Source organism: Corvus brachyrhynchos, unplaced genomic scaffold (genome assembly GCF_000691975.1).
Source record: "Corvus brachyrhynchos isolate BGI_N302 unplaced genomic scaffold, ASM69197v1 scaffold83, whole genome shotgun sequence".
Lineage (NCBI taxonomy): Eukaryota > Metazoa > Chordata > Aves > Passeriformes > Corvidae > Corvus > Corvus brachyrhynchos.
In genome coordinates this window covers 1,227,543-1,241,145 of record NW_008238464.1, presented here as the reverse complement: position 1 = coordinate 1,241,145, position 13,603 = coordinate 1,227,543, and the positions used below count along the sequence as shown (strand labels likewise).

The 13,603-nt window shown below is 40.7% G+C and overlaps 1 protein-coding gene across 14 annotated transcripts in view; it reads left to right on the top strand.

The window, feature by feature from the left end:
* Positions 1–7,290, top strand: part of INPP4A (inositol polyphosphate-4-phosphatase type I A) — an 85,705-nt gene extending 78,415 nt beyond the window's left edge. For 7 of the 14 annotated variants that reach the window (XM_017737012.1, XM_017737013.1, XM_017737022.1 and 4 more), the window contains one exon: positions 197–4,245. In XM_017737012.1, the coding sequence (XP_017592501.1) occupies positions 197–377 (181 nt within the window). In that variant the 3' untranslated portion in view covers positions 378–4,245. Of the gene's footprint in view, positions 1–196; positions 4,246–4,320 lie in introns of those variants that run through there. The other 7 variants (XM_017737025.1, XM_017737024.1, XM_017737023.1 and 4 more) reach the window with 2 other exon arrangements.
* The last annotated feature ends 6,313 nt before the right edge of the window (positions 7,291–13,603 follow it).

Below are 13,603 nucleotides of genomic sequence, written 5' to 3'. Positions count from 1 at the left end.
TAATTGTACTGGTACATATTTTTGAGATGTTTTTCCACTCTTTCTTTACTTCATCTTCTGGTTTTGTTGTGCGTTCTTCCATTTTTTTCATTTTCTTGACCACCTTGTGTTGCCATCTCTTGTTATCCATTCATTTGCATGTCCGTCTTCCTTTCTGTTTTATTTTCCCTCTTCCCAACCTTCTTCCTTTTCACAGCATTGGAACACGGGAGATAGTCACCCAGAAGAACTTGAGTGGCTTGGTGCCCATCCGAGATTTCAGACTAGATCCCAGCCTCCTCTACTCCATTCCTTTACTAGCTCTCAGCCCCAATTTACTGATTGTGTGGCTGTTTCTGAGCATAGCATACCTGGTGGCCAGATTACGTTGCAAGTGAAAATAGAGTTTAAAAACAAAAAAGAAAAAAAAAAACAACAAAACAAAAAACACAAAAACAAAAAAGTGCTTGAATGTGTATTGCCACTTGGTACCTGCTGGACAAAGGAATGTGTCATAGCATTGTCTGCCAAGAATTATTATTATGCCTTACAATTTTCCGTTTCTATTGTACTAAACTGTAAATATACATCAAATTATTTTATCGAAAAGAATTGTATTGAAACTTTAAATTATTGTTCTGCTTTCAGTGCTTGTAACATAGTCTGACATTGGCCTGTTACCTCGTTACTTTACCCGGCCTGGAGATCTCTTACCAAATACAGTTTTGTGTTATTTGTTTCATGTATTCCAGAGAAAGGAACTCTGTCTGAAAAAAATTTGTATCTTTTTGTATATTTAAGGTGTATGCTAATCTTGCCTTTCATTTTTATGAGGTATGAAGAGAAAAATAAAAACATGGGTGGGGTTTATAAGAAATTGTAAGAAATTTATTTAAAGAAGTAACAAATTTATACCTTAATTTCAAAGCATAATATCCAAATTACATTACTGAACAGTTTGTAGAACCATAGTCTTGTTCCTTTCTCATGGTTAAATATATTCTAATAGACTAGAAAACACTCAGAAAACAACTTGCAGTGTGCTGCATGCAGAATTATTTCATTCTATTTGTAGATCTGCATTTTGCAATGTATTAAAGACATGAGGAGAATGACTTGTGGTTAGGAAGGGGATGTGACTGGCATTAGCCTGCTAATGATCCATTATCTATTTTAGGTACTCTGTTATAGAACTTACTGTAAAATAGGGTCATCCTAGAAGTTAAAGATAATGGTCTTTAATTTTCAGGTAAGAAGAGGGAGGTATCAGTTAACTCCTTTTGTAGGTGGGTTTCAGGTTTTCCACTCGGCTTTATTTTAATTACATTAGACTAAATATTAGTGTTACTTCCATTTTTAAGCGTTGCACAGCTTTAATAAATTATGATGCTGATAGGGACTTAGTGATAAGTGAGCAATGGTAAGTTAACATTTATTTAAGTGGTGAGACGAAAGTGGCTTCCTAGTTTAGTGATGGAGAGTAATTGCAGATGAAATTAGATTGTCATTTGTATATAACGTCAAACTAAGGGAGGCCTGTTTAAACTGAAAGATTTTGTTGCTGCTGTGGTCTGGCAGAGCTTGTCAATAGCAATAGCTGATAAAAAAACTAACCTCATTTAATGTAGTTTGATAAATTCATAAAGAGTTTTACTTCGCTTGGTGCCTGAGATGACATTGGGCTTCTGAGGAGAACTAGTACTGTGATTTGTATTTTCTACTATTATTAACTTGCTCAAAAGACATAGGTAGCTTTAGCTTTTATTATCAATTTTAATGGAATTGAGAGCTGCTGAGAGAAGTATGCTGAAATAAAAAACCAAAAAAGTACAGTTAGAATAAAAATCAGAATTAAATCCTAAATTTGGATTTAATAATTCTAACTTTAAAAAAAGCGTGTGGTTGTATTTGTGTCTTCATGAAATCAGACTGTACAGTACACTATCTCTTAATATTTTTCCTCACTATTCTTCCAATTTTGTTTTTAAAAGAAAAAAACAAAACAAAACAAAAAAAAAACCCACAAAGACTTATACGTTTATATATCTATATATATAAAGCACGTATCCTATTTATTTTTAGCTGCAATTAGTTTTGGTACATCCTTACTGCTGTTGAGGTTTATCAGGGTGTGGTGGTTTTGGACATATCCCTGTGCTGTGCTGATGCCTGATACTGCTGTGTCTCCATACCCATCATCTCTTCTTTCTGTTTAGCACTGGTTTGTTTGCTCTGGGTGCCCCAGGCTACCTGTTTACAAAGTGAGCAGTTGTCAGGTTGGACTGCGGCCTTGACCTTGCAATGTGGAGAGTGTCCTGGGTTCAGCCTAACCAGATGTGAAAGTAACTTTAGTAGAATCACAGAATATCCTGAGCTGGAAGGGACCCACGAGGATCAAGGGTCAGTTCCTGGCCTGGCTCAGCCATCCCCTCATGTGCCTGAGAGCGTTGTCCAAACACTTCTTGCACTCTGGCAGACTTGGGGCCATGACCACTTCCCTGGGCAGCCTGTTCCAGTGTCCAGCCACCCTCTGGTAGTAAGGTGGCAGGCATATCCACTGAACTCCCTGAGATTATTAATCTGTTTGAAGGTGCTGCTTGTGATTACCACTAGCGTTGCAGTAAGACCACCTTAAAACCATTTGGAATGAAAGCCTAGGCTTTGTGAAAACAATGTAGGTTTTTTATTTTCTTCTTGAACGTAGGTGGGGACAAGTTTGGGGTTTTTTTCCTTTTGGAGCCTGGTCTGTGCTTTTGTTAAGGCATCAAGATTTCAGATGCAGTAGTGCATCCTGCTTATGTGCCTCCAAGAGAAGGAAGATGGCATGTGAAATGTGTGAAATACATCTTTGTCAGTGCTCCATGAGGGACACGTGCAATAACCAGATGCTGTGAAATGTGTTATAAAGAGAATGATTCACTTTGGAGTCAAAATGCTCACCTAGCATCCCATATTTGCCAGTTAAACTTACTGCTTTTATTAGTACTCCGAAGTATGACTTGTGCAAACTTTTGATGTATCTCTTTGGCTGCAACAGCTGTCGGGGGAGCTTTGAAACACAAACCAGTGCCAGAAAAATAGTGTCATCACAGATGATCCATTCTATAAAAGGCAAGCACAGAATGTGCTCTGGAGACAAATTTCAAACTTAGTTAAACTGTTCCTTAAAGCAAAAAGAAAAAAAAAATTTACTATATTTTATGAAGCCAAACTAGGTGTTACATACAGAACAGTTACAGCCAGTTCCATGAACCAAAATTAGAAGAACGGTGAGGTCTGTAAGAGCACGAGAGCTTTCAAACTGAACCAGAATCCAAACCCTTCTTTTGAATCAGATAATCTCACCTTACCTGGTAGATGCTGCAGCCATCTCCAAGACAGGACTAATGTGTCATTTCCACCATAAGATGCTGTACTGTACACTTTGCCATGAAGGTCTAGTATTCATTGTTTAGGTTCCAGTCCTCAATCAGGGAAAGACATTCTCCTGCAAGCCTAAATTGATTTATAATATGTGTTTAAAACATAGTGCTTCCTCTTTGTATGTCTGTTTTTTGGATATAATCAAAGGAACTCTGAATTAGATTTACAAGTGTAAAGAAGCCTTATAACTGGAGTAGTTTTCTATTGTAGCACAGAACCTCTTTGTAATGTGGGGCAGTTGCACCAAAACGTTGGGGGAGAATTAAATTCTGCACAGCTTTGTTTCTTTGGGGTGATGACTGTCAATGCAGCCAGTCTTTTTTGCACTGCTATTTCATGATTAGGACTTCTTTTTAGACTGTTGGTTTTCAAGTCCATTTATGCATGCAGAGATAACTGGAAAGTCATACATTATTTTTGTATCAGCTCTAATCTTGAAGTAAGTACTTACAATACTGATATACAGGGAACAATAAAATTACTTTAAAGCTCTTACAGAGAGATCAGCAGGTTTTGGTTTTCAGCTTTATGTGTTAGTAAGTTAGCAGAACTGCTTATAAGCAATCCCTTGGGATCCCTTGTGCAGTGAATGGCATGTGAACTCCACAACAGTGTACCTTGAAATACATGAAACCGGCACGAAAGAACCTTTTCGGTAGATGTGCTGCTGCTTTCTAGAAATGCAAAACTAGCGATCAGACATAGCTTGTGTCCATTCTGTGTGCTTCTTACCAGCATTGTATGATGAGTCATTTTTTTAATATTTGCAGTGGCAAATTAATTAAACGCTCATTAAATAGAACCGACTTTATTTTAATGCTATAAAATAACCAGTTCATTTCATCTTAGTTTAAGTCTTTTTTCTTTTTTTTTCCCCTTTTACTGCTGTCATTTTTTGTGCTTGTTTTTTTTCCCCAGTGAGGGTTGTCGCCGAGAAAATACAATGAAGAATGTTGGATGTCGCAAGTATGCATTTAATTCCCTGCAACTGAAGGCTTTCCCAAAGTATTACAGGCCTCCAGAAGGAACTTATGGAAAAGTTGAAACATAAGCATACTATGTCCTTTAATTGCTGTTCCATTAAAACATGTGGGTACACTCTAGATTAACACATGATTTCGTCATCCAGAAGACATAAATAACCTTTTTGTACGTTTCGCTAGGTCATACAGAGCATGTTACCAAATTGGAATCTATAGTAACAATTATTCTGACACCTTAGCTTGAGAATAGTGTGATGACTCTCTGCCCATTTAAATAGCCTTCAGTGTATGTAAGATGAGCAGATATTGTGCTACTTAATAATTACCTATATGCAAATAGCTAGGTACCTCCTGGATGGGCAAGGACTCTAGGAACGGCATTTAGGCAGCTGTTCCACAGAACATCTTTTTATACTGAGTTGATTTGAGATTGAGCTTTTCCTAAACTTTTTAAAACTGAGAGTAAAACTCAGAAGCTGTAAATAAAAAGGATCCTAGACAGTTTAGTAACTGTAGAATGCATTGTTACAATCGATAAAAGGGGGTTTAATTAAAAAAAAAATCGGCACAATAAGCGCCAGGAGAAATAATTGTTTTATTGTACATAGGATGCCATCTTCATGTGTCAAATTAACAACATATAAAAGGCCAGACATGTGAGGTCTGGTTTATAATTCTGTTCAAATAAAACAAATTCCTGTCACCTTTGGCAGATAAGGCCTTGGGCACACAACTGATTTTAAAAAGTATTTCAGAAACATCATGACGCTTAACTATTAATGTCAGCAACAGTTCCCCATGCCCTTCCCCACTCTAAGGCAAGTGCAACAAGCAAGTTGTTGATGTTGCACATGACATGTTCAGTATATTCCATGGTGTTGTACATTAATTAGCACATTTTTACCCATGGTTTTTTTATATCACTTCTGGATTGTAAGCATTAGTATCTTGGGGTGTTACATTATTTTGGTCAGCGTACGATTTTTCTGTATTGCTTTTGTATGTCATTACAAAAATGCTCAAAGTGCCCAATGCATTCCTCTTGCTCCAAAACCAAAATTGGTTTCTGTTTACCTTCGCATTTCACCTGTTGAGAATCCTGGTGGGGGGAAGTGTGACTGGTGTCAGGGTATTTCTGAGGAATGTAGCAATGCCCTGTGTTGATAGAAAGGAACTGCTCAGTGCTACTGCTTGTGCCTGAGAACCACAGGTGGGTTCTAGCTTATGAAAAAGGTGGTCAGTTAGATAGCATTTGATAAAAAATGTTCAACAGATCTCTTCAGAAATAATCTCCCAAAGAATGCCTTCGAAGCTAAGATAGCATTTTATAAAGCAGCTAAACATTCATTTCCAAATTTTAACAGGATCAAATAATTTCTAGCTAGTTTCATTCAGCACACCGTCCTTTCCTTCTTGGTTTCTAAGGATCTAAGTTTTAGAATAGAAAAAATCTGCCCATTTATTCTTGTGGGAGTAGCAACAGCCAGGTAAGTATATGGCTGTTTTCTGATTTCTTTCTCCCTCTCACTGATGTTTGTCTGTGCTGTCACTGCTCTATCAATCAGCCATGTTCATTCTGCTCCCATGTAGTTTTGGGGGTTACAGGTCCAGCAGTTTTTGCATTTTGCTTTTTGCAGTTTATCACTGAGCAGCATGTCACAAAGCCAGGTCAGAGAGTTCTGCTGAACTAGGCTGTTACCATTATTTCAGACTCTCTAGGACAGCAAAACATGGAATTCTGTGCAAAAGCAATGTATTGTACCTACCCCAGGTCTGAACAAATCATCTACAGTAGAGCAGTCCCTTGGAAATGTTGCAAATCCTGTTTGCCAATTAATAAATGATAATTTTGTTTCATTTTTTGCTAATAAGTAAACAAATGTAGGATAAAAAAAATTTCAATGGGATCTCTTTAGACATGTTATTCCATTAGTTCTGCTCAGCCTTCAGTCCCTGGCCCATTATTAAATGCTACTTTATTTTTGTATAAACTGTGCTCTTTGTATCCCTTAGTTTTTATGAGTTGTTGATTTTTTTTTGTATATTTCAAACATGGTTAATTTTAAGTCCTGTATTGTTACACTAAAAATCTTCCAATGTTCAGCTTCAGAAGGAAATAACAAGATGTCTCTTGTAACCATTAGCAGTGCCACTCTCTTAGGTGGTGGCCAACAATCATTAGACCTGCTCTAGAGCTTAGCAATCCTTTATTTATTTTGTATGCTTATGTAATCTGAAAAAGTTGCTGAATTTTGTCTGCGTGTGGTGGAGGTGCAGCCCCAGGTGCCGCGGGGCTGTGCTCGGGGAGCTGTGCTGCCTGTGCCGACGCGCCGAGCGCGGTGGCCCCGTGGCGCATCCTGGACACGGCGCTGACGGGACGCACAGCTCGGGGTCCTCCCAAGGGCAGCACCGACAGCGAGGGCTCCCGCAGTTCCTCCAGGAAAGCTGTGACTCATGAAATCCACATGGGACCTTCACAAGGGGGAAGGGAGCTTTTCTGTTGCACAGGAGAGGCGAATCTAAGGATTACTGTAAAATGAAGTTCTATCTAATGTTCCTTTTTTGAGTACATTTTTTAAATTATAAAACATACAAAGGTAAAAGAAGAAAACTGTTGCCAAGTATGTTCTGTGTATGTTCTGTGAAAGTACCTACAGCACAGTTGCCTTTCGTTTCATTTATACGTGTAAAATTATTGTATAATATGACACAGTTTTGTCCCAACACGACTGTATTTGCCAAGCTTTGTGCATTGAAATATTTTTATTTATTTGGTTTTGGGCAGTATTAATATATCATAAACATATGGCTACTGTTTTATATATTCTAGTTCATCCAATCCATGTATGCTGTAAATGTGCTAGTCTTTAGGATGAAAACCAATAAAGAACTGACAAGAATAACAGTGGTTTGCTTTTAATGTGTTCATGGTAAGTGAAAATAAACACTTTCAGGCTCTTTGACTTGATACACTTTTACCTGTTGGAGAGTATATAAAGCCAAGTTGTGTAGGGAGACATTTCACACAGATGTGAAGTCCGGAAGTAGTTACTTCTAACCCCTGCTAAAGAACAGCTGCTACCAATTTTCTGTAGTTAAGTCAGGCACCAGCTTGTCCCACATGCCACACGTTGTGCAGCAGCAGTTAAATGAAGAAGTTCTGTAAGAACTTCCTGAGTTTTGTTCTCGGTTCTTTCACTTTTCCTTCCATTAGAATTTTTTCTCTACTGTTGCTTCCCATTGAGCCAACTCATCCTTCCAGCAGCTTGAGCAGTTGGGCTGCTTTTCAGCAGGGATAGGTTGTCCTTGTTGATTGTCATTTTGATTTCAAATTAAATAAAGTCCCTGTCCCTCTCTCTCTCTCTCTCTCTCTCTCTCTAAATTTCAAAATTTCTAATTGGTGTCAAAAAAGTATCTACCAGTATTATTCTTAAATTAAAAAGGTGGGGTGTTTAAAAAATGGTTGAAAATCTAACATCTTTAAAAGGCATTCTGAGCTATCAGAAGATGTTGTGTGTTTGAAGGTGGTGAATGTGCCTCCATAATGATTGCTCTGTGCGGAACCCGTGGTGACCATGAGTCTGGGTTGCCTGTGGACCTGTGGCTGTGTGAAGGGCCTGTGTGTGCCCATGGGCTGTGAATGATCCCACAGGGAGCTGCTGGGAGCAGCAATGACCAAGTGCTTTGCTGTGGAGCAGAACTCCCATCTTTTTCCCATGACTTTTGCTGTAGTCTTCAGGCAGAGCTTGAAGTGCTGATACAGGCATCTGTGTAGAGGCACCAACAGCACTTCAGAAGGGATTACCTGATGCCACAAATGTATCAGCCTAAAGTCTGAAATGTGTACTCTGACAAAGGAGAGGAAATACTAATAGATGAAACACAAAAATGCAACAGAGAATAGAAAACCAAGAAGGGTACAACAAAAAATAGCAAACCACGTTTAAAACAGAGAAAGAGTCCTCATCAGAAGAAACTGTAGGCAATATTGGTGACCACAGGTGAACTTTTTCAGCCTTCTTCAGTTTATGAATTCCTAAATATTTCTAAGACCCACCTCAGAAACTCTGGATCTGTATATTGTTGCTGACTGCATGTGGGTTTGTTTAAAACAGCTCTTCCCAATGAACTACAAGACTTATCGGCAGTGAAGGGGAAAACATAACAGTAACCTCTTTTTCTCACATTGCTTTAAATGTCAGGCACACTTTCTCTCCCAATTCATAAAATATTTTGCCCTTCACAATTCGGGATGGATGCAGTTTATCCATTTATTCACAACGTGATTTGAAGAGGGGTAAGCAAATAACGGGTAAGTAACGAGAATGACCAACATGGACACAGGGGTCACCTGGGACTGGAGGCCTTTCAGCCTGTGCCCCAGGACCAGACATCAGGAATGGCCAAAACCTTGGTTACCACAGGAAACTCCCAGGAGCGTGGTGTCAATAACACCAAGGTTGTGGGCTTGATCCCTGTATGGGCCATTCACTGAAGAGTTGGACTCGATGGTCTTTGTGGGTGCCTTCTAACTCAGAATGCTCTGATTCTGTGTGACAGGCGCATGGGGGAGGTTTGGGAGCACCATGGCGTGGCCAGGATTCCTACTTGCCCTCTTCCACCTGCAGCCACCTCCATATTCCCACCTACACTGGGTGTGCTGGCCAGCCAGAGTGGCCCCACAGCAGTGGCCACTGCCTTCCTCTGGGCAGAGAGAGTGGTGGAAGGGAGGGAGGGAAGGAAGGAGGGAAGGAGGCCACTGTGGAAGCGAGGCCGGCCTGGTGGTGTGGTGCTCCCACACGTTCCCTCAAACATTGCTCCTCGTGGGCAAGGGCTGCTTGGCAGCACGGACCATCTGCTTTCCCACTGTGCAGCATCTCTTGTGGAAATGTGCTGGGAATGTAGCATCCTTTAATCTGGCAAGATTGAGAGTCCTGTTGTAGTGTTTGTTAGATCCTGCACTTAGTGAAACATCCTAAAGACCGTACTCCGGTGGCTGCTTATCTTTTAGTTTTCCATTGGCTCAGAACATTGGTGGCACCTGCAATTTCCATTTTGAAACAGAAGCAAGTTGATCTTTGGAGTTCATAAAATAACAGCAGTAAAACGTTTACATTAAGGCAAGATAGCTTTTAAGTGCTCTTAATAGTTGTCTACATATTGCTTAAATTGTAGCCATGTCTCAAAATGCTGCTGTAAGCATACAGTAGAGATTTGAGAAGTTCTGAAAAGCAGATTGAAATAACCCACTTTTTTTTAGATATATCAAGATGTTGACTGAATTGCCACCAACTGATGTTGGTATCAGGCAGATGATGGCGCTAGAACCTAGCATTGAAATCATTGAGACTAACTGCTGCTATAGAAATGCTCTGAAAATGTTGGTAAAATAGGTTTGTAACAAACATGAGGTGATCCTGCCTAGGTGTTTGAGAGACATCTGTCGGGTCTGGAAAAGCATTCGTTAGCTGCAATAGGATACAGTTCTTCTGATGGGTTTTTCTGTATTTTTTTCTGACATCAGAACTCTCTCATTCGGGGGTATTCCTGCCCCATTCTGTTCCTCTTACCGTGGTGTTTCATTCCATGTTCTTCATGTTATGTTTTGACCAAATTTCCCTTGAGTGTGTCAGGCCTTGGATTCACAGCACACAAATATATATTTTGAATCAGCTTTAGTTTCAAGTTGTGTGAGTGAGTGGGTGTTCCCTTGAAATGCTGTGGCCGTATCCACAACCTCAAGGTCTGTAGGCAAATGGCTGAAGAGGAGTCTCTGACTTTTCTCAGTTCCTTGCTAGATTTAGAATTCTCTCGTGACACTTCTAGTTCTTCAAAAAAAGGTGAACTTTCTGTGTGGAAAATACAGCTTTACAATACCTCTGTGGGATTAGTCTCTGGAAGTGGATCACTTTGGAACACCTGTGTGACGTGGCTGATGGCAGGAGCTAGAGTAAAGCTTATTAAGAAATATCAGCCAGTAGAGTGCTTATTTACTGAGGAAATGGGCAATGTTTGTGTTTATCATGTGTATCTATGTATCATATCTATCTATCTGTGATTGGTCCTGTGGGGTAACGTGAGCTGACTCAGCACACAAAATCCACCTTTCATCCTTGGCTGTGTTGCTGGATCTGGAGTGAGTTGCACACTCCAGATTCTGTCTCCACTGCTGCCATCAGCAAAGCTTTGCAAGAGCCACTTTGACTAAATCTACAAAGGACACTTGCAACCTATAGCTTGCCCAACTTGTAGGTGTCTTGGTTGCCTGATGATCTTCCTGAGGCTTTCTGTATTGGGAATTGCTAATAAGGAAGTTTGTCAGTGAGACTCACCTCAGCCTGGGCTTCCTTCTCTCACCCCAGTGCTGGGAGTAGAGACAGGGATTTGTCTCTGGCCTTGCAGGCACTGCTACAGCCTTACCCCAGCCACGTCTGTCACACCTGGTTGAGTAACATGGCTTGTGGACAAGGTCCTCAAGAGCTGCCTGTTCCAGTCTCTCTGATGCTTTGCAGTCCTCAGAAATCCATCAGCAGCAGGCATGGTCCTTCCTCTCCAAACTCTTGTTGCAGCTTCACTGCATGAGCTGTTGCACAGGATGCAGGAAACTGGGCTCTTCTTTTTCTGTTCTTTGCTTCTCTGCCTTTCCCTCAGTCATCCTCAGAAGGCAACTCCAGAAGCACCAGGTGGCTTTTTCAGTAAGGCAGTGAGGTGCTCCTGGTTTAGGTTGTGGGAACTCAGTGAGGATTTTTCTGAGTGGAGAGATGGGAAAGTGACGTCTCATTTTGCCAGGAGGTATTGTCAGTAAGGCAGGCAGGAAATGCCGTGAGGCATTTCCAGGGATAAACGGTTTCTTGGGCTTATCCTAGGTTAGCTACCTGTTTTTCACAGTTTGGGGTGAAGGCAAGAAACAGCCTCTTGTTTGTAATTCTGTGGCCCAAATGTTCCCTCCATGAACAGGGTTCTTGGAGTGGGGCTTGCATTTTGTGAGCATTGCTGTTTGGCTGGTGAGGCTACCCAGAGGCCAGAGAAACTCATTTTCTGGGTCCTGCTTGGACAGGCACAGAAGTGAGAATTACTTAATCAAACAGGCAGTTATTAGGTAAGATTGAGCAACCAGATAGATTCAAGCCTTACCAACCTGAATTAGAAGCCTCAATATATCTGTACTTAGTGATAGGAAAACCCAGCCCTATCTCACATCCTGTCTCAACAGTGGCTTCTACCTTATATCTGTGAAAGGGCAGCGTAAACATAGCACGAAATTTCCACATGCATTTGCACAATTTTTTTTAATGATTTGCATTTTTGGAAGTGTGTTTGTCAGAAGTGTTAGCTCTGAGTTGATTTATTTAGTGCCCTTATGGTGTTTTCCATTGTGTCACATCTCTACTTCCCCTTCTCTGAGTATTCACTTCTTTATTTCTTCTTGGGCTCTCATCATTTGAGTCCTCAGAAGATGAGGATTATGATGTTTATGCAGATTGTGCACAGAGTACTTGAACTAACTTCTGAGTTTGTCTCTGTGGTGGAAGTAGTTAACCTGAAAGACAATGGCTCATCAATAAACTGTAGCTGTTTTCTTTGGATTTTTTTTATTACTGATTTTGTTTTATTGATACATTCCTGTCTACTGTCAGGCTGTGGATGTAGATAGACAGCAATATGATCACTTTTCTTGTTTTCATAGATCAAGACTGATAGTTAGTTAGAGAATACAAAACTGGTGAATTGTGCTACTAAAAAGGTGGGCAGCTTTTCTAAGGAAGGAATTGCAGGGATTGAGAATGACCATGTGTGGGCGTGTGGGGGTGGTTCAGGGTCATCCCCTGTATTGGTACTCAAGTGCCACTGCAGTGTTCTGCAGGTGCAGGGACTGTGCTGATGCTGCCAGTTGGTTGTTGAAAAGCTGACCCACGAGTCAGGGCTAAAATCCAATAGAAAAGTGGTACTGAGAGGGGCGGAAGCTTTGAAGGCACTTAGACCTAGGCTGGGTTTTTCTTTAAAGAATTTGGTCTTTCCTTTAATCATAGAATAATCATAGAATCATCAAACCATCAAGGTTGGAAGAGACCTACAAGGTGATCCAGTCTAACTGCCCACCTGGCACTATCACTGCAACCCCTAAACCACTGAATCACATCACCCAGCGCCAGATCCACACACCTCTTGCACACCTCCAGGGATGGTGACTCCACCACCTCCCTGGGCAACCAATTCCAATGCCTGACCATCTGAACAGTGAATTTTTTTTAATGTCTAATCTGAATCTCCCCTGTCTCAGTTTAAGGCCATTTCCTCTGGTCCTCTCACTGAAGGCACAGCAGAAGAGATCAGCCCCCGCCTTATCACAGCCTCCTCTCAGGCAGTTGTAGAGAGCAATGAGGTTCCCCCTGAGCCTCCTCTTCTTGAGCCTAAACAACCCCAGCTCCCTCAGCTGTGTCTCATAAAACATGTTCTCTACACCCTTCATGAGTCTGGTTGCCCTTCTCTGTACAACCAATATTTATTCATGAATCTTGGTATGTAGGTGACCTCAGTCCTGCACGGGGCAGTCATGGGGCTCCTTTGGGTCTCAGGAAAAAAGACACAGCAGCACACAGTGCAATAACATTTCCATTTTAATAAGGTAGAGTAAGAGAAGGAATATAGATGGTGAGTAAATCATTTGCCCTGTCAGGTGCTGGGAGTTGGAACTAGTTAGTGGGACAGCACGAAGAGTAAGAACTGAAATGCTCTAAGGGGAGAGGATGCAGAGCCCTGGAAAAAAAAATCTCAGCAAAGGCCTTTCACAAGGATAAAGAGGATGGAAAGATAGCGGGGGAGAGCCGAAACCAATGTGTGTGTTTGGAGATTTGAACAAAAGTACAAAATAACTGCATAAAATTTCTCAAATAGGGGTGGAGAAATGAGTTTTAAAAATGTTCCATGTGATTTGGAGGAGCTGTCTTGAACGTACAGAATCCTTTCAATTATTCTATATTGGGAAAATAATTTTGTGAGATGAGCAGATCTAGAAAAAGAGATACTGAACATATGAATGCAGAAGAGGAAAGAAAGAAAAGTTGTTCCTTTTAGTTTGATGAAAGAAATACCAGAATAAATACAGGAAATAAATAGTTTGATTGCATTAGGCTTGTCTGGCGCATTGTGATTCTATGCTTGAAGAGAAGTAAAAGCCTGGTATGACTGGTTTTTGCCCTGGTTTGTGGACTTTCCCT